Source organism: Nestor notabilis, unplaced genomic scaffold (genome assembly GCF_000696875.1).
Source record: "Nestor notabilis isolate BGI_N333 unplaced genomic scaffold, ASM69687v1 scaffold14497, whole genome shotgun sequence".
Classification (NCBI taxonomy): domain Eukaryota; kingdom Metazoa; phylum Chordata; class Aves; order Psittaciformes; family Psittacidae; genus Nestor; species Nestor notabilis.
The window spans coordinates 37,642-57,284 of NW_009935232.1; the positions used below are offsets into that span (position 1 = coordinate 37,642).

The 19,643-nt window shown below is 37.1% G+C and overlaps 1 protein-coding gene across 1 annotated transcript in view; it reads left to right on the forward strand.

The window, feature by feature from the left end:
- The window catches only part of CLEC16A (C-type lectin domain family 16, member A), a gene marked incomplete at its 5' end in the record, with an annotated part of 57,802 nt that overhangs the window by 37,448 nt on the left and 711 nt on the right, over nt 1-19,643 (forward strand). Inside the window, 4 exon segments of the mRNA XM_010017748.1 lie at nt 2,129-2,280; nt 2,986-3,190; nt 4,337-4,504; nt 9,308-9,454. Coding sequence (XP_010016050.1) covers nt 2,129-2,280; nt 2,986-3,190; nt 4,337-4,504; nt 9,308-9,454 — 672 coding nt within the window.

The window sequence follows — 19,643 nt, forward strand, 5'->3', positions numbered from 1 at the left end:
TGTATGTATTGCAGAAAAGTAGCAGTGTTGTATTTATTGATTAAACTTGTATTCTTGAATTTCAAAAGCTCACACTAAATTCACATTGGATTAGCATTAATTATCTTCTTCTAAGTGTATTAAGGTTCCATATTTCCTTCTTTTCTCTCCTACGACCCAGTCTGTTTTGAGTAGATCCTGTTGGTAAAGGGTAATTGGTAGAATAATAGAAATGTTAGTTGGAAGAGACTTCTCGGTTGTGGTGTGTGGGGGGTTTTCTTATGGGGAAGAGGAGGTTGGTTTTGTGAGGAGTATTTCTTTTGTTCTTTTGAAACTTGAAAACTTTTGGTGATAGAAATTCAACAGCCTTCCTGGGTAACCTGCTGAGCTGTATTATGTACAAAAGAGTTTCCTCCACCTTCTAAAACATAATCTATGGCTGTTGTCAGTAGCTGCATGATCTACCACTGCAAAGAACTGTATGCTTCCACTTGTAGCTTTTATCTATCCCACAGATGTTTCTAGTGTGAAATACAGAGTTTACTACTGCTACAGCTGGATTTTGAATGCAAGAGCGCTTAACATTCAATATGGAGATAGTATTAGAGGTACTTCAGTATTTGAGATGCACTGAATTGCTTCTGTCAGAATTGCTCCCTTCATATAGATATAAAAAATCTGAATAAGAAGGCAGCCTTTTTGAATGATACTTACCTTAGTGGAGATGATATGATTTATCAAACTGATGTCAATATATAGACATATGTCAAAAAATACAGCATCCTTAAAAATACTTTGTGTCTGTGGAATAGGAGGGGAAAAATGGCATTGTACTTGTTAACAGCATTTGACACCTATAGTATTGAGCCCTCATTTAGGAAAGGCTATTTGAATAAGTGACTGTAAACTGCTGAGTCTATTGATGCCTTAGCATGCTAAGGAGTAAGCACTAAGGAGGAGGAGTGTGTGGAAAAACTGGCTAAGGTAGAAGCAAAATATAGAGCTCATTGCTTTCAAGTCCTATGGTTTCTATCCTAAAAAACCCAAGAAACAATAAACCATCACAAAACTCAATCAAAATTGCTTCAGGAAATAGTTAAAATGCTGCGACTTAGCTGGCTAAACCTACCAAATTATGCAGAATACCATCTAGCATTGCAAAGATGATGAACTCCGAAGGACAGTAAGTGTGGTCATAGAATCTTTTACTTGCTGTAAATTGCATTACATGAGAAGACAAAGATCTGTGTGTATTAAGTATGTGAATGAACTTACCAATTTGGAGTAAAGGAAAAAGCAGTTCTAATAAGAGGTCTGCTGTGAGATGTCAGTGCCAGTTTATAGGGCACTCAGCAGACTTCAGCTCTGGTGTAAGGAATGTGATTTAGTCGCTTTTCAAGAATGATGGTTTGAACTGGGACAGGTGCAGTGAGGAGATTCAGGAGGATCAGGGGATGGTGTAATTAAAGCTTGAGGTCTGTATGTTGGGGCTTATTTGAGGGGTGCTAGAATAATGATTGAGAGAGGATATGTTTGTTCAATATAAATTAATAAAGTGATTGGGTAAAGGAAAAAAATGTCACCTAACTTAAATACTGGCAAAACCCTGATTCAGTTAATCTAGAGCATCCCTGTAGTCTTGAAGCTGAAGGGCTTCCAACAGTCAGAGTAGTCAGGTTTTAAACCTGTAGAAATGGAGCTTGTGTCAGAATGGAGATGAAGTTTATACTGATGTACAGGCAGTTGCCTGCAGTGGTGTAGGAGGGTATCTGGTCTTTGGACAAGACTTTGAGACTTTCACTTAGTGATAGAAATTAACACTGTTGCAATTTCACCCCTGAAATGAAGTGACCTTTTATACTAAAAGGTAATGAAGGTGATAAGAGAAAGCAAGGTACATATAATACACATCTGATATGTAACTTGTAAGATACCTCAACCACTACTGTTGAAATATATTCTGCCCTTTTGACATTACTATAAATATGATAGGGAAATGCAAAATATTTGTTAAAAAACCAGCCTTGAATACCTTCAAATGTGTGTTGTAAAGACTTTTATACATTAAAATTATGTTATGTAAAACAACCAAAACCCAGAATCCTTAACTTCAGTAGCTAAGCTATGTGTGTCTTCTTCCTTCCTTCAGATAACAGTGATCTAATTGCTTGTACAGTCATAACAAAGGATGGAGGTCAAGTTCAAAGGTTCCTGGCTGTGGATATATACCAGATGAGTTTAGTTGAGCCAGATGTTGCCAGACTTGGATGGGGTGTAGTTAAGTTTGCAGGCCTTTTGCAGGTAAGAGGAGTTTTAGTATGGGTGGTTACTTTTTCTCAGCTGAAAAGCTATGTTTATGTTAAATAGTAATACCAATATTAGTTTATTTATTTAAGCTCTGTACCATGCTTACTTGTTTCTTCTGTTACTAGTCTTTTTGCTAGATTTTGCCTTTTAAACTATTTCTGATTTTCTGAGGAAGTTTACATAGCTAACTAAAGACAAACTTGAAAATGAGATAACTTCACCAGTATATATTGGGCTCTGTTCATTTGGACGTTGGAATTCTGTACAATTAGGATTGAGCCCCAAGCACTTGCCTTAAGTAGCACAGTAATGAACTCTCCTAGAGTTCTGATCTTCCTACAGAGGTAGGGAAAATGACAGGTTGTAACTTCAAAATCATCTGTACTTTTCTAATTTATTTTAAAAACTTTCAGAAGTTCCCCTCATTTATATCTTTGTTGCTTTATCCAACACTGTATTTCCTTAAAACTTGCTATGCCCAAATAACTCAATTGAATTTGAAACTGACAATCTCTGTGAGTACCAATTTCTGAAGAGCTAAATTCAACATTGTGCAACTTCTATAGTCCTTTTTCTTAACACAGAAACTGTTCCTAGGTGCTTTAGTGGACCATTCATAGGGTTTTCTTTTAATGTTGCTATTTATAGTTCTAAAATGCAGACTTTTTCATTAGCAACTTGTCTTCTGTTTCTTTTTAGGATATGCAGGTGACAGGCGTGGAGGATGACAGTAGAGCTCTGAACATAATAATTCATAAGCCTGCCTCAAGTCCTCATTCTAAGCCCTTCCCTATCCTTCAGGCTACATTTATTTTTTCAGATCACATCCGCTGCATTATTGCAAAGCAGCGTCTTGCAAAAGGCCGTATCCAAGCTCGACGTATGAAAATGCAGAGGATAGCAGGTGAGCCATTAGTTTGAAATGATTCTGAGAAACAAGACTTGGGTGTCATTGCAAATAGCTCTTTAACACAAGTATGTGTTAGAAAAATCTCAGTAGTGGTGTGCCACAGAAAACTGTAAACCAGTGTCTAGTTTCCAAGCAAGAGATTTTATATAGATGTGTCAAAGGATGAAAAAGGAGTCCTGTTTTGTTGCCGCTAGCTGCCAGTCATCTCACAAAACTCTCTTTTAAATGTGATTCAGTGTTTCAAAATTCAGATGCCCTACTTAGAAAGCAGATGTTCTATTGCCTTAGGACTAAATTGGAGCTCTGCTTGCCTGAGTCCTGGGATGGATGGTGTCCCAGTGGTGTTATCTTAATGTTTAATGCTTGGATGAGCAATCCTAAATGTTGAGTATCAGAAGCTAGATTTCTGTGAGTGGAGGAAATGCATGCAAAGACACGAAGGAAAGAGTTAGTCTGAGTAAATAGCAAAGAGTGATTAAAATATTACTCTAGTATTAAGTGACTGAAGAATAAATTGAAGATTTCCAGTAAACTGAATGTATTGGAGAGTTTAGAAAAGGGAACTCTGAAATATAGGAAGGAAAATAGCTGAGCAAATGAAAAGGGACACCAGCTGTCTCAGTTACTTGGATTGTCCAGTAGGAGTAATGAACTAACCAGAACTGTGAAAAACACAGTCACAGCTGCTATTAAAATTACTGAGTTGGCCAGAGAATTTCTCTGAGTATAGATGGTTTAAGAGCAGCAGATTGTCTCTTTAAATGGCTTTCTGCAGTGTTCAGTTGTAACTAATGAATTACTATTTGTACAGTAAAAAACAGAAGATTTTTTTTTTAATCTTTTAAATATTTCCAGTGGCTTGCTTCATGCAAGGAGCTTACAGTAATCCTTTTTTCCTCCTCCACTGAGGCTTCCTTAGTGTGAATGTGGTGTGGACAGCAGTGCTAGGAAAGGTTGCCATAAATGCTGTGTCTCTTCTTTTTCTAATGCAGTTGTAATCATATTTAAGAGGTAAATGGAGTCAAGTTATGTTAAACAATATGGTTTATTCTCAAGATTATGAGAGAACTATCAATTTTATTTTCACCTACTGTTACATATTTTTGAGTAACAAAAATTATCAATTGTGATTAAACATAGTTCTGCTGGATCTTCCTGTTCAGCCTTCAACTGAAATTATGGGTTTTGGACACAGCTCTTCAGCTACAGCCCAACACCTTCCATTTAGATTTTATGATCAGTCACGGCGTGGTAGCAGTGATCCTACAGTGCAACGCTCTGTTTTTGCATCTGTTGACAAAGTTCCAGGTAAGATTAGCATTCCTTAACAAGCAATTTCTGCTTTGTGGTTTGAATCTGCAATGGCTGAACTGTAACTTCTATCAGCAATGAAAAGCTTACTGCAATAGGTTTCTGAACACACAACTCCAGGATGAGACTTATGGAAAAAGTTACTCTTAGAGAAAAAAGTAGTACCTGGGTGTGAATTCTGTGTACGTTGTGAGCAATATGTATGGCAGTTTGTCCAAGTACACTGGAAGTGTCCTAACATGTTGCCTTCCTTTACGGATTGAGTTAAAATGTGCCACATACTCAGTATTTATGCAACATATCTGTCAGTTGTGCATAATTCCTCCTTTAATTTGGTCATGATCATTTTCTTGCCGGTTTGAAAAGTAGCTGGGATACTGTGCACTGCTTCATTTACCTTAGAGGTAGCAAGACAGAAAAGGGCCGCAGCTACTCTCAGAACATTAGCTTGGAATTGGGATTAAAGGTAGTTTGTTCAAGGAACCACAGTTACTCTGAATTCCAGGAAATGGAAACTTCCACTGTATGCACATGCAAATCAGGAGGAAAAAGTCCTTTGAAGTTTTATTTGATACCAAGTATGAGAACAGAAAATGAAGTATTTCAAATGCTGCATTTTTGAAATGCATTTTATGACAGCCAGTAGTATAATAAAACTGGATTACTACACTATTTTACATCTGATTGCAAAATGAATATCAAAGGCCTCTTCCTTCTCCCCTTCGCCAATGAGTGTATGAGGTTTCCTAGTTCCAAGTGATTTTCATAGGAATCTCTTTGTGTTTATCCTTTGATCAGACTTGGAGTGATTTTCAGTTTGAGAAAGATTTTGTGCCTTTTAAAAAAATTGAGTAAGTTGCAGTTATTAACTTTGTGTATTCAGTTCTTAATGCTACAGCTTTAAGTGATGCTTGAGAGTTCTGTAAACTTCACATAGTCTGTTAATTTGATTGTACTTGTAAGCAACAAGTTATGCTTTCCCTTGATGATGGTGGGGATTGCCAATTTAAGGGAGAGCCATGATTTTGGCAGTATTTTTAGAAGATGAATCACTTTTCTTTAGTAGGATTATTTTAGTTGTACATCCAGGGTGTGTTTTAAGATATTGGCAGTGATATAAATGTTTTCACCCCTCCTGCAAATTTCACTCTGTAGAGAATTTTAGTACAATTGTTGAATTAGTTTGCTAATCTCTCTTCTTATTGAATTCAGAGTTTTCAAGAACTTTTATTTCAGCCTGGTCTGCTTCAGTTTCTGTTGTAGTGCATACATAAATCTCTACATGTATCACTAGAGAGCATGTAGTCAACCTGTGCTTCACTTCGCTTTGTTGTTTCATGGTCCAAAGTTAAAATCTGGTTTGAAAGTGCTTCTTGATACCTAGGAGGAAGAGAGTGAGAGTTGTTATAGCTTAAAACTAGATTTTGTGCAAGGTGGGTGAAAGGTGGCAAGAATATAACGGACCATGCTTCAGAACATCCCTGCTAATACTCATTACAAAAAGTACAGGTTAAGTAAATGCAGTGAGATGATGTAATCACCCCAGATGACTGGCTTGAGAAACTGGGCAGTTCTGATCGGAGAAGAACAGAAGCAAAAATCCTTATCTTAACTGATTTTCTCACCTTAAAGTCATGACCATGAATATAGTACAGGATCTATTTTAGGTTAATGGCCTTTGCCAGAATGTTAGCGCATTTTAGGAATAGCTTTGCTGGCTGGTCTGTTCATCATCTTATTAACTATGTATAAGGTGTTCTGAAGCACTCTTCATAAAGAATAAAACTGTTTTCAAAGAAACAAGCGGATTTGGTAGAGGTCCTGTGAACATAGGTCTTATATTGAAAGTAAATCATCACTTCCTCTCCAAGCAAATTCAAAACACTAGTTTCAAATCAAAGCTGTTTATAGAGATAGATATACTCAGTGTGTCTAAAGGGTAATCTTGATGATTTCCTGCAAAATCTACGTCTAAATATTTTAACAAGTGTCGTCACTTCCCTATTGAGAAAATTTATTTTGGAAAGCAAAAGGAATCAGAAGATCTCTCTTAATTTTTTTTTCCCCTTCATTTTTAATACCTTAGTATATGATCATGATGATAAGATTTTGGGGGCAAAAGTTGGAAAACTTCTTGTTAGTATCAGTCTGCAAGAACAGTATGGCCATCTGATTTTAAAATCCAAAGGAAGAGTTTGTCTTCTATAGCTATGTAGTTCTTTAAATGAAAAAGAAAATGTAGGCAGGAATTCTATGCAACTTTTTCATCATTTCTTGGGAATAGGAAGACTTCAAACAAAGCCCAAGAATTGTTTAAACAGTGCTTGAGATTGTTCAGATTTATGTGAAGAAAGTTTATTTTAGTGTTAGCAAATATTACTCATTATAAAAGCATATTATACACTGAAAATATGATATGCCTTTCTTTAGCAGGTCATCACAGGCTGGCATAAAATCACAGATCTTAATTTGTGGCTTTTTAATTAATACTACGAATATATTCTTGAAATGTTCACAAGCTTTTGTGATTTATTGCCGCCTTCATCAACAGTAAGAAAACAGATGCTTTTGATCAAAGTACTAACAGGGAGCCTGACCTTCTCAGCTGATGAGCATCTGCTCTTGTTACTGATTTTATGAGGTTAGATTGCTCAGCACATTTGAATGTTATATACAAATTATTTTGGAACCACACTGTGGGACTCTTACCAACCAACGCTTTCATGTTCATCATCAAGCACAACTACTGTAGGAAGGTCAGATTGGGATAGTTTAGTTAAGTACTACTAAGTTATTTCCAGTGTGAGATGGTTGAATTATCGTATTCTCCATAATTCTAGGGTACAGTTGCTTTTATAGCCTGTAAGTATATAAAGTATTTTTTGAATCTTTAGTTCTATGCAAGAATAATGGAAGACAACTGCTAAGTCAGTTTATCACCTCATTTTGTTGTTGGGTTTTTTAATTAATATTCTTTGAACCATTAAAATACTATATTTTAATATTTGATATTTAGTTATGACAGCTACTTTTAAAGACCCTACTCTGCTGCCTTTCTTGTATGTATTTATATTGCCTAGTCATCAGAATTGTATGAGCTAGGTAGTAATCTTCCTGTCGTGATTAGAATCATGTAGAACTGATTACTTCTGTGCAGAGGTATTCAAGCAGAAGTGCCTAATTAAGGTAGTTTGACAACACTAAGATTATACAAGCTACAACTGACTTGATTTATGTAATATTACTGCTTGTGTGCGAGAAATGGAAGATATGATTCAAACTGAGTTAAATATGCAGGGCTACTAGTTAAGATTATTTGGAAGCAAACGTTTCAGTGTAAGGACATGAATCTATGAGCACTGTTCTCCAAAGTCTTCAGGCACGCAATCCTCCTGAATCCAAGCAGCTTTTCCCAGGATAGACAGAGTAGCCCTTGTTTACTACTTCTGCCATTTTGGTGAGGATGGAAGGTTTCTCCTCCTTTGGAAGTGCAAACCTTTTGTGGAAATAGAATGCTTTGGATGGGTACAGCTTTTTCCAGCACTGTAAGGGAAACAAAATAGATTGATGTAAGAACTTCTATACGGATGGCTTTAGTAACTGTTCCAAAACCAACTTTGATTCACATTAACAGATATCTTTGCCTCACTTCTGTGGTCACAAGTCCATTGATTATTCCTTGTTTCCCATCCTAACTGGCTTATCAAAATATGAAGTATGTATGAGAAGCCTAATGCATGTTTGCTATATTAAAAACTATATGTTTCAGTGGCCCAGAGTGCTATAGAAGTCTTTCACCTTTGAGGTAGTTTAGTTTGTGGTTAACTTCTTGCAGACTATCAGGCGTCACTGTGTGAAACCTCAGTTTAACATACCTAAATGATTGTGGAAGATCAATCAGTTGGGTTTCTGAAATAAAATACATGGGTTTATTAACACTTATGAAGTAATCAGCTGCTTCACAAACTGTTTTGTTTTTAACTAAAATAGATGTCTCCTGCCATGGTGGTTATTTAATTCTTTCAGGTGGTGTTCATCTTCGACATAATGAATTGTTACTTCAAATAACTGAAAAGCTTGGTAAAAGTGGCATTTGCCCATCTAAAACTGTGATACAAGTACTACAGCTATTCAGATAGCATTGTGTTTCTGCAAGTGGTTTTGAGTCTAATTCTTGTGTATAAGTATGGGAAGTAGAAGGTAAGAGGTGGGACTGCAGATTAGGTCGGATTGTTAACAGGACTGGTGTTTGTTAGCTTTTTGTTTCTTCCTTTCTTCATCCATTCTGGTTTTGGTTTTTTTTTTCTGTGCAACACAGCCTGTCAGTATGTGTTGTTGGTAACAGTATTTTCCTGACATGCCATGTCTGTGTGTTAAAGCTTTCATATGCTTCATGTAACAAGTCCGTTTAAGTTGTTTCAACTAGCTGCCTGCTGCATGGCACCAGCAAATTCCCCAAATAGGAGATTCTCTGACTGAATCATCCATCCAGTGCCATGGGAGATTCCCCATATAAAAGAGTAAAGAAAAGCGCAGTGGTGCGTTTGCTTTCATACCTGATTGTCAGATGCTTTCCTCTTCAGTGTTTACTATGCAGTTGAAGGCAACGAGTAGTACATTGTTAGGTGTTTCACAGTGCGATTTGTGGCTACTTTCAATAATCCAGGGGACTGCCAATAAGAAGTCAAGTTAGCACCACTTTGATGCAGTATTTGCACTTCCCCTTTCTCGATTTGTTCATGTAGGTTAGCTCTTTCAAGCTAATCATTAACTCATAAACTTCATTGTCCTATTTTGCAGGTTTTGCTGTAGCCCAGTGTATAAATCAGCACAATCCATCACCACTCTCATCACCATCACCTTCCAGTGGCAGTGGGAGTACGGGGCGCTGTGATTCAGTGGCTGCAAGCTCAACGTCCACCCCTTCTGCTGCACAGAGCCCATCAGGTATTAAATCATGATTTTTCAGCCTAGGCACATTAAGGGATTATAGGATAAATCTATAGGATACTGTAAAATTACGTTAGTATATTACTGGATTAAAAACTGTAGGGCTTTATGGTTTTAGATAATGTGATCATTCAACTAAACCAGTTAAAGTAAATTGTGGAGCTTTCTGGAACTCTAATAAATACTTGGCATCTTTCATCAGTGATTTTAAGTACTGTCCTGCTTGTCCGTCTTATCTCCTAGCACATACAATTTAAAAGGTTGTTGTTTGTTTGTTTTTAAACTGAAGTATTGCTTTGCATAAATTTGTGATGTATTCTGTTAGCCTTTCGCCATAGTGGCTAAGTTGAACTCCACATGAAGCATCTTTTTTGAACTGGGTGACATTTGCTTTTGTGTTTATCTGATACTCATGTTAGTTTGTAACAATGGGTCAAACATGAAATACTTGAGAACAGTTATTTAGGATGCTAATGTGGTAAAGCTTTTGAAATAACACTCTTCTGGCTGAAGCCACCACATTTGAGGAGGCTGTTTCACTCGTGCAGAAGCAGATGCCATATAAATAGACTGACAGCGTAACTTTTACTGATGTAGCTACTACCATGTGTTTGTGTGGTCAGTATATTTAGTGAGTGTGTTTTATACTGGGACTTCTTGTTGCATTAGAATGCCTTCATTCCTCCTTTTTTTTGTGTAGCATTTATAGAGAATTTGTAATGGTGGATGTTCTGAGTGAAAATTATGTGTGAGGTAAAGCCTCAAGCTGGGGACTAAACAAAAAGTAACTCCTGAAGGATGCATACCAAACTGCTTTCATGCTAGAACTGACCTCTCTGCCTCAGTTTGGTTATAAAGCAATAGAGGTAGCTTGATTCTCAAGGCCTTTTAAAACACCCCCTCATTTAACAGTCACTTGCAGTGTTAGTCACTCCTTGGAATTGTTCTGGTTCCCCCTTCTAAGACATTCCATTTTGCCTTTATTGGAAAGCTCATGTAGATGTAAGCGTTATTGCAGTTCTGCAGGAAATTGTGCAGTCTTTGTTGGGCATTTAGTGTGTTGTAGGTTTCGTTGGACAGTGTCAGGAGATCAGTGTACATTTTATATCCAAAGTGACCATCCCTGCAAGAAATATTACTGGAAAGAGTAAGCAAAGGTTACTTAGGAAGTTTACGAATATGTAAAGCATTCTAGCACCCAGAATCTAGATTAAAAAATTGCTGTAAGAGACATATAGTCAAAATGTTCCTGCAATATGTGTAATTCAGGAACACAATTTGGAATATTTTTCTATATGCAACCTATTGAAAATTTTGGAAGGACCTAATTTTATTTTCTCTGTTGGTAAGTGGTTGCTGTTACCCAGTCTCTTGATGGCCTAGATAATACGTGGTGTTTGCAAAAAGAAGTGGTACCTTTTGTCAAAAGTCTCAGTATAGGTTGGCACCACAAGAAATCATTTGTTTGACTACATCTTTCTCCTTAGCAGTGTAGAGTCTCATTTAGGGTGGCCTTCTCTCTATTTGAATCCTCTATGGTGAGGAAGTAAAATGCAACTGCAGGTTCTCGGCAGCAGTGGCTAAGAGAAAACTGTGGTAAAGGAAATTAAAATTAAAAATGTAAATTATTTTTGTTGCCAGGAGCAATGTATTAGTTCACAGAAATATCCAGCAAGACTGTACTCCATGTTTCAAACTGAGTACATCCAGAGCACATAATTCCTCATCTAGCATAAAAAGATAGTGCCTTCTAACCACAGACTGTAGTTAAAACCTACTTACACAGTATGTTGGCATCTGTATAACATAAAGTTCTGTTTGTTTCCTGGAATTTAAAAAGCTTGATGACAGGAGGCTGCTTATTGCTTTCAAAAACAAACCCAACCAAATAAATTCTCTCCCTACCATGCAAAAAAACCTAAAAAATCCACAAAACCCAAACAAAACACACACACCAAAAAAAAAAAAACCCAAACCCCAACCAACCAAAAAAGAGGGGAAGGTTGGGTTTTTTTAAGTGCCTGGTTTCAGTCTGCGCTTTACCAGTTAGGTTGCATGAGCTGTCCACACTTTGTATGAGCTTCATTGTGGCTTAATCATAAAGTATGTTCAAAATGCCACATGTCAGACAATAAAACAGTCTTTAGGTGGGTTTTGGTGTTTTGCACAGGATCTAGGTGCAGTGATGTAGATGCTTTAGCAAATGTAGTTGTGAAAATACAATTCTGTGTCCTACCTCTATGAGCAAAGTCCATGGAAATGAATATGCATCAGCTACTTCAGTCCCAAGTCAGCAGCTTGCATTAAGCTGCTGCAGGGATGACTTCTGAGCTCAGCTCCTGGATTTTGTACTGCTAACTACTTGGAGAGCAGTAACAAGGAGGAAGACAGTGACTGTATGTGCATGAGCAGTGCAACAGGATGATAAGCAGTTGGTTCTGAGGTGCATGTATCTGATCTGCCTGTAGCTTAGGAATTTTGCTGTGGACCATATTTACTCTGCCCTTTAGGACCAGCCATCCCTGCCATGTATGTGAATGTCTGAAGGACCAATTATTAGGTCAGATGTGTATTGCTATTCAGATTTGAAGTGTATGTGGTGCACAGTTGCAGCGTATCTTACAATTTGGTTTCCTTGTGAATGCACAGAAACTGTTCCTAAAACCAGACTAAAGCAGTAAGGTGTACGTAGTTCTGCAAAGCTGCTCTACTGGTTTGTACCAAACTGCTAATGCAACTGCAGCCAGTAATGAACAAGTAATGTTTTAAGTAGCTATAGCTGAGTGGTTAACAGTGTCTCAAGGTCCTTAGTATGTACTAGAGAGGGTATTTAAATCCCCGGAGCTGGGTCTTTGGGGGATGGAGGGAGGATTTTCTCCAACCCAGGGTGCTTTGTTGATACTTTTTGCTGATCTTCAGTGTCAGATTAATTCTTTTGTCAATTCCTGGGAGCAGTGTTTCTGCATGAACTGATTTGACCACTTCACTGCAAGTTTGTAATATTTATGGTATTTACATGTAATGGTGATCTGTACTGGGAACTGTTCCCAGGAGCATAACCAAGAAAGAGATTATCTGTTCTATATGTCCAGATAGCTGATCCATAGGCTTCTGCTTGGACAGAAGTACACTGCTGAAAGAAAAGGTAGTATCTTGACCACTGTCTGTGTTGTATCAGGTTTTACTGACCACTCAGCGATTTAGAGAAACAATTGTTCGTATTCACCCACTTGAATGTAAAACAATGTGATTTTTTTTTCCCTTAACCTGTTGAGGACAATTGAAAATAAACTGCCTTACTCTACTGTGAAGCAGAAGAGGAGGCTTGCATGATGTGAAGTGGCTCCTTTGAGGAGAAAGTAAAAAGTAGCTGGTTAACAGCAGTTACCTAGATCTGGTTTATGCCCCAAGGTGGCACTTGAATGCTGACACCATCTGTCATATTTGAATCTCCCTTCTCATTTCCGATTCCATTTTAAACACACCTATGTGAGCACATATATGTGCTCTCTGTACCTCCTTTCTTCCCTGCTCCCATGTTTGTCCTGGCAACTGCTCAGGTTGTTGACCATCAAGCACCTGCTAGGTTACTCAGGAACTTCTGTCAAGGAGGCCAGGCAGGATAAAGGGGGGAGAGGTATATGTGGACTTCCAGAAAACTACCTCAGCTACCTTCCTGCAGAGCAACATCCTAAACCACAACAGCTGTTTCTCCTGTACACTTGTTATTATAGTGTCCTAAGCTACTGTCTGCTGACAGATTTAAAAAGTTTGGAGTTTGATAAATCTGACATGGTACTTGTAATCTTCATAGAGTTGTTTCAGGAAGTAAGATTTGGAAAATACACACTGACTTTTACATAAAACAGTGATAAATGAGAACAACATACAGGAAAATTGCATAATGCTTAGTTGAGAGAAAACAATATTGTAAGATAGAGTATATATTAATAGTTTAACAGCAAACAAGCTTTCAAGAATGTTTCACAGAAAAGAAGTTAATTTGGCGTTTTGTAGAAATCCTTTGCTTGCTATCACTCCTGCCTGCATCAATCACAGAGTATCTTGATGTGAGGAGGGAGTTTAACTGAGCTTACATAAAATTACATGGCTGCTGTGCATGTTTCAGTCATTGTAAGAGAGCAATTGTTGCATTAACAGCTTTGTCATGAGTAAAATGAACTCTTAAGATTCCTGAGTTTATCAGCTATCCTACCTACTAATTGTCACGATACTTCCTGGCACGGATATTTTAAAGCCTAGCAGCTCCCCTATTTGCAGTATTTGGGAATTAAGCTGAGCCCTTTACAAGATCTCCATTCCTTAATACTGAAAAAGCAGAAGTCATCCCTTAAAGATAGCAGAATCCCTAGCAAGACAGAAAATGCAGTATCAGATTCTGCAAATGCTGCTGTCAGGTTGGTTTTTTTTTCCTTTGTATCTACATACTTGTTTTTTTAATTTAACATGTCCATTTGAAGTGTTGCAGTGTGTAAGGTAAAGATGTTCTCTTGCTAGGCAGATTTTAATCATCAAGCTTCTGAGCTTAGAATACAGGCTCTTCTTGGCTACACTTGCTGGAGCCGTGCACTGCTTTAAAGTGCTTATTTTTATATATGCCAAGGATTAAGATAAAGAAGCTCTCTTACTGTAAGTGAGTAGTCTTCCAGAATTATGTATGTGTAATGTCATCTACGCTGTATTTTATCACTTTTGAAGTTGTCTTAAGCTTTAAAATGCAGTCGGCTTCAATACTTCAGAAAATGTTTACATGGGAGCAGTGGATACTGAGGACTTCGGAAGGCATTGATCTTCTATGCTACTTATGCTGTATTTCACACTACTGACAGATATTGATGGTAAAAGGTCTAAAATAAGTAGAGAGAGCTGTCCCTTGTTGCAGAGAATATATTCAATTCCAGTCAGTAAATTAAAATTTATATATTGCAAGGAGAGGAGGATTAATCAAGCATGGAGAGCCGGTAAGGGCAGTGCTTGCCATCTTACTGAAATCATCCCTGTCTCTTCCCTCTATAATCAGTAAAATGTGGTTTGGTCTCTTCTGTTCTATGATGCAAGTGATTTTTCTAACTAGGTGAGGACATACTTTTGTTTCTAGAAAGTTCCTTTTCTAGAAACTTACAATACACCAAGCATCATCGTCTGAACTGCTGCTATCTTTAAAAACACTAAAATAAACCAAATCTAGTATTTCAGTTTCATATCATAGAGTAGTAGGGCTGAATGGTCTGAGGTATTGCCACATGTATGGTAGTGCACCTTTTGTAATACATGGCCAGTGGAAATCAGAATAATTCTCTGTCACCAGAATTGGTGATAAACAGCTGCTCTGAAGATTTCTAAAGCGTGTGAGTAGATTGTAATACAAATAGATGCCTGCCAGTCCTTCCTCGGTGTAAGTACTGTTGGTGTTGCGAGACATAGCCCAAACCTCATTTTATGAACATTTCCAGTTAGGTAAGCAAAAAATTAAATTCAGTTAAACTCACTTATTACTAAAGAATTAATAATTCCAGCTTCGGAAGTATTTCCCAAACTTACAAGACTCTTGGTGTGGTGTCAAATTGTATTCAAGATACCAGCAGTTATGGATGTGTCCTTGTCACTTATTCTTGTTGCTACTCTAACATTTATCCTTTGTCTTCATTCCAGTTTCACTTCCTTGTTTCATTGTTAAAGCCTTCATATGATATATCGCTGTGTTTTCCTCTAGTAAGGTCTGGCAGGAAAGGACGTCGGCGGGTGTTTAGTCTGTCGGAGGCTGACAGTCACGGTGGACACTGGGTTTAGGTCTTCAAGCAGCAGCTGCAACAGAAACTCGCGCAATGTCATTTCAGGCAGGTTCCTCCATAAGCTTTCAAAAGCCCATTAACAGTTGATAGAACATATTTGGTTTCCATGCTGACAGCAATGATGGTGAGGTAGGAAACTGAAGAAAGCATAATAAATCTTAGTCTCTACTGGTTTGGGTTGGGGAATTGTAAAACAATAATTAGCTGGTTCTGAAAGCATTATCTGCAGTTTCTCCCATGTTTCTTGGTTCTCTTGCCAAAGATGGAAATTCTGCTCTCAAGCCTCCAGCTTCAAAGCAGCTATGTCTTCATTTGCACAGGGGCAGCCATGGCTGTAGTGGAATGTAGTAAGCACAGGCTTCTGAATGGACAGTAATGCAGGTATTTGGCTAGCAGCAAGAAATCTATGGCTTGGGTAAAATGGACAAGCATTCAGCATAAAGCTGTCCTTGGACTATGATGGCACAAGCTTAATATTTCTATGATCATCAAACTTGGGCAGATGGGTTTATGGGCTGTTAAATTGCCTGAGGAGATGAGGAGGGGAAGCAGATGCAAAAAACCACAGAAATACACTTCAGACTACCTTCTTATTTATATAACCTGTTTTAACTTGTATCTAATTTATTTTTATTTTTTTTTTCCTATCATGGCATGAAGATATTTTTCTCTGTTAATATTATATAAGCATCCTTTTTTTTCATCTTTATTAGATTTACTTTCCATCTTTTCATCTAATATCCAGCTCATATTTTTGTTATCCTTTCATAGTATGTTGCTGTACAGCTCAGGACATGTCTCTAGGTTATATCCATTCTTTCCTTTTCCTGTTCTTTTCTGTCTTCTTTCACTAATGATCATCCTTAATATAAGTTAATACAACAGAAGTTGAGTGATTTGGGTTGGATTTTTTTTGCTGTAATGGTAATATTGGTAGCATTACAGAAGTGCTACCAGTGCTTAGATGAAAAACATCTAAGGTTGCTGAAGCCACTGCAACCAGAGAGAGCTAATAATACCCAAAAACTTGCTAAATGACACCCTGTTTTCAAGCCTTGTTTTGTATTTAAATTTGGGGGGGGAGGGGTGTTTGTTAGAACTAAATGTTAACATCACAACTGTTTTAAGAAACTGATTTCACTCTCTCTGGTTTTGTTGCAGATCTAGCTTTTATTTTTTGCCAGAACACTCTTGCTTAAATACATGGGGGTTGAGGAGAGGTGAATGGAAGTGCTGTTTTCCCATATTAGGTGATATTTTTTTGATATTTAAAAGTAGAGCATATTTTAGTAACTGGAGATTTTATTCAGGTAAAAATTACAACTGTTTTTGCTCTTTCTGTCCAGAAGTCAAGCTGGAACCCAGTGTTAGGAGTTTGGGGTTTTTTTGAAAGGCAGTTAGTATTTTTATGTGCAATATAGGCAGAAGTTCCAGAACTGTCATAAACATATGATATATGTTTAGAGAACAAGTATATATCTGGATGCCTTGTAACTTTTGAATGAAGAGCTTGATACCTATCTGGATTTGATACACATTCTTTTAACAATCCCTTCTTGAATTTTTTTTCATCTGGATACATCTTTTTGCTCATTGTTTATTCCAGTTTCAAAGACGTTAAGAATTCAGGTCTCATATAAATGTATCTACTTGGATCCTTCTCAGAATTGAGTATGACTTCAAATGGCTTTGAAATTTTGAGCCTCAAAGATTTTCTCATTATTAATTACTTTCCTGAAGCCATATATTCAATTAACTGGGAGATGTTACATGTGAAAACTTCTTACACCAAGAGGGTGGTCTGATTTTTTCATGGGAGATTTTCATCCCAACATGCTGGTTCTCTATATTCTATTTTCTGTTTAGTTTCTTTCATCTGTAGACTAGGGTTGTTTTTCCCCATCCTTGTATCCAGAAGATACGGGAGATGATCATGACCTAGCACAAGCATATAGGTGCAGTTTCAACCTAAGTATACGACTCAAGTAACTTATGGTTTGAGAGCTTGGTCGCAAAGGTTGAAGTACCGTTCTCACAGCCATAGTTTATAGCTGTGACCAAAGAATAGTATTTTTAGTTAAGCATTAATCCAGAAGGGACAGTATATTGCAAAATAGTGGTGAAAGCTGTTGACCTTTTCTGGACAATGTTAGAAATCCTCCCTCCCTCCCCTACCACTTTGTGTAGTGGTATTTGCTTTCTGCCTCTGCAGGAACTAGAGGCAGCTGGCAAATACTTTGTTATTTTGGCAGTAATGCCATGCCGGGTTACAGAAATCTGTCACTGCTACCCTTAAATACAGTAACAGAGTAACAGAAATGAACCTCTGACAGTGACTAATGAAGTAGTGAAAGTAGAGGAGAGACACTTAATTTCTATCAATAGTAAGTAAAAGCAGGAGGGAAACAGAAGAGTTCCAATTTTGTATTCTGTATAAATACTGCAGCTAAAACACTGAACAAGAGTATGTTCTGGTTAGATTTTTTGATGTTTTCATCTTTTTTCTGAACATTTTTTCAGACTTTTGGATAGAAAATTTGGACTTGTTGACTCCAGAGCTTTTTCTTTGTGGCAGTAAGAAAGGAGTCACTTTAGCATTAATTTAGATCCTATGTGGAAGGATTTGGGGACAGTACAGCCTAACAAAAGAGTATGTACATCTGTCAATTTCAGTAAATGGAAAGTATTGAGAAAATATATTAATATTTGGGGAGGGGGAGAATTAAGAAATGAACTGCGGAGTCAGAAGTGAAATAGCAGACCTGCAGTAGAAACATGCTATATATAACACTCCTGAGCAGAACACATTTGATTGCTAATTTACCAGAATGTCTGAGGTTTCCAAATCCTGAATTTTGGTGCATATTCATACTAGAATCAAGATTTTTAAAAAAATCTTGGCAAAGAACATTTTATATTCTTTTAAGATTTTATAAATTCAGAAATGAAAATCACTGCAAAGAGGCACACTGTTCTGTGCATATTTCAATGATAGTATTTATCTTGGAATTCAGAAAAATGAGGCTTCACTTCATGGTTTTTTTGCAGTTCATTTTCCATGCAAGTCTTGCATCACTTCCTCTCTTACAAATCACTACTTTCTCACTAAAGCTTCTTGACAGCTAAAAAGAAGAATCTGCAGAGTCACTTTGAATCTGTCCTTGTTTTTCAGAAATAACCAGTGATGTCTTTTTTTATTTAAAAGGAGACTTTTTTGCAATCTATAAATTCTGGTTTTATTAAAGCAAGAAGCTTTAGCCACTGATTTAACAAAAAGTAAAACTGAGTGGTTTACTGAAGTGAGAGTACACCATAGTTGGGAGTTACCTTACTAGAAAGGTTAAAAACCCAATAATCTTACTGTTGCCCACTGATACCTTGCTGATATCCATTCCATTTTCAGCTTTATTTTTCTATTTTTGTTTGTTTGTTTGTTTGTGTTTTTGTTTTTGCCTTATGTTCATGCTTTCTGTTCTTTTACAGGATTATTTGGAATCAAATTGAAATGGAAATATTTTTAAGGTCACTGAATATTAAAAATAGAACCTAATTCTTATCTTCTGTATTCACTACATTGCCTTGTAGACTTTTCTGCAGATGCCTGTACACTTGAACACATGCTGTTTCTTACAAGAGCTTTAAAAATGATCTGTCTTGAAGCTGGATACCTGTTACTGTAATGGCATCTATTACTCTAGTCTGAAAAAGAAAAAAAAAAAGCCTGACTTTTCTGGGCATACAGATAAGGCTGCATTGCCTTATCCCCTCCATTCATTATCCATCTGAGCCAATTACTTGAGAGTTAGCTAGGATTTTAAGGGGGAAAAGGACAGTACAAATAGCTGTTAATGTTTTTTGAAGTTGGAGGGTGGGTCATTGTGTGGGAAGGTGCAGTAGCATCTCAGTTTTCTGTGGTATGAAATGCTTATTCCCCATTTCATCTGGGCTGTATACTCCATGCTTAGGAGCACCAAAAAAAAAAAGTCATATAACACAAGCCTGTATAATAAAAGGCCTGTTTTGCAGCATCTTTCAGTTACAGTAAGCACATCATTCTCCTTCCTGTTTATCCATAGTTCTGCTTTCTATGGTTAAGGTGCCACTTAAATGTGATTATTTTTTTTTCCAGATTCCAGATTTTTGTAAGAAACAAGCCACTTCTTGGAAAAAGTAGTTATACAGGGGTTTGGCTTTTTAATTTCTAAAGATGTTCCTGGTATGGGGTATCTATTCATTTTAGTCTGTACTAAATACTGGAGAGGCCTTTTTTACTCTTCCCCTCAATTTCCTGTCTCTAGGAATATTTCTGGTATTGCTGCATATTCTAATACTAAATGTGTAGAATTTTCTGGTTCCTAATTTGAACACATTCC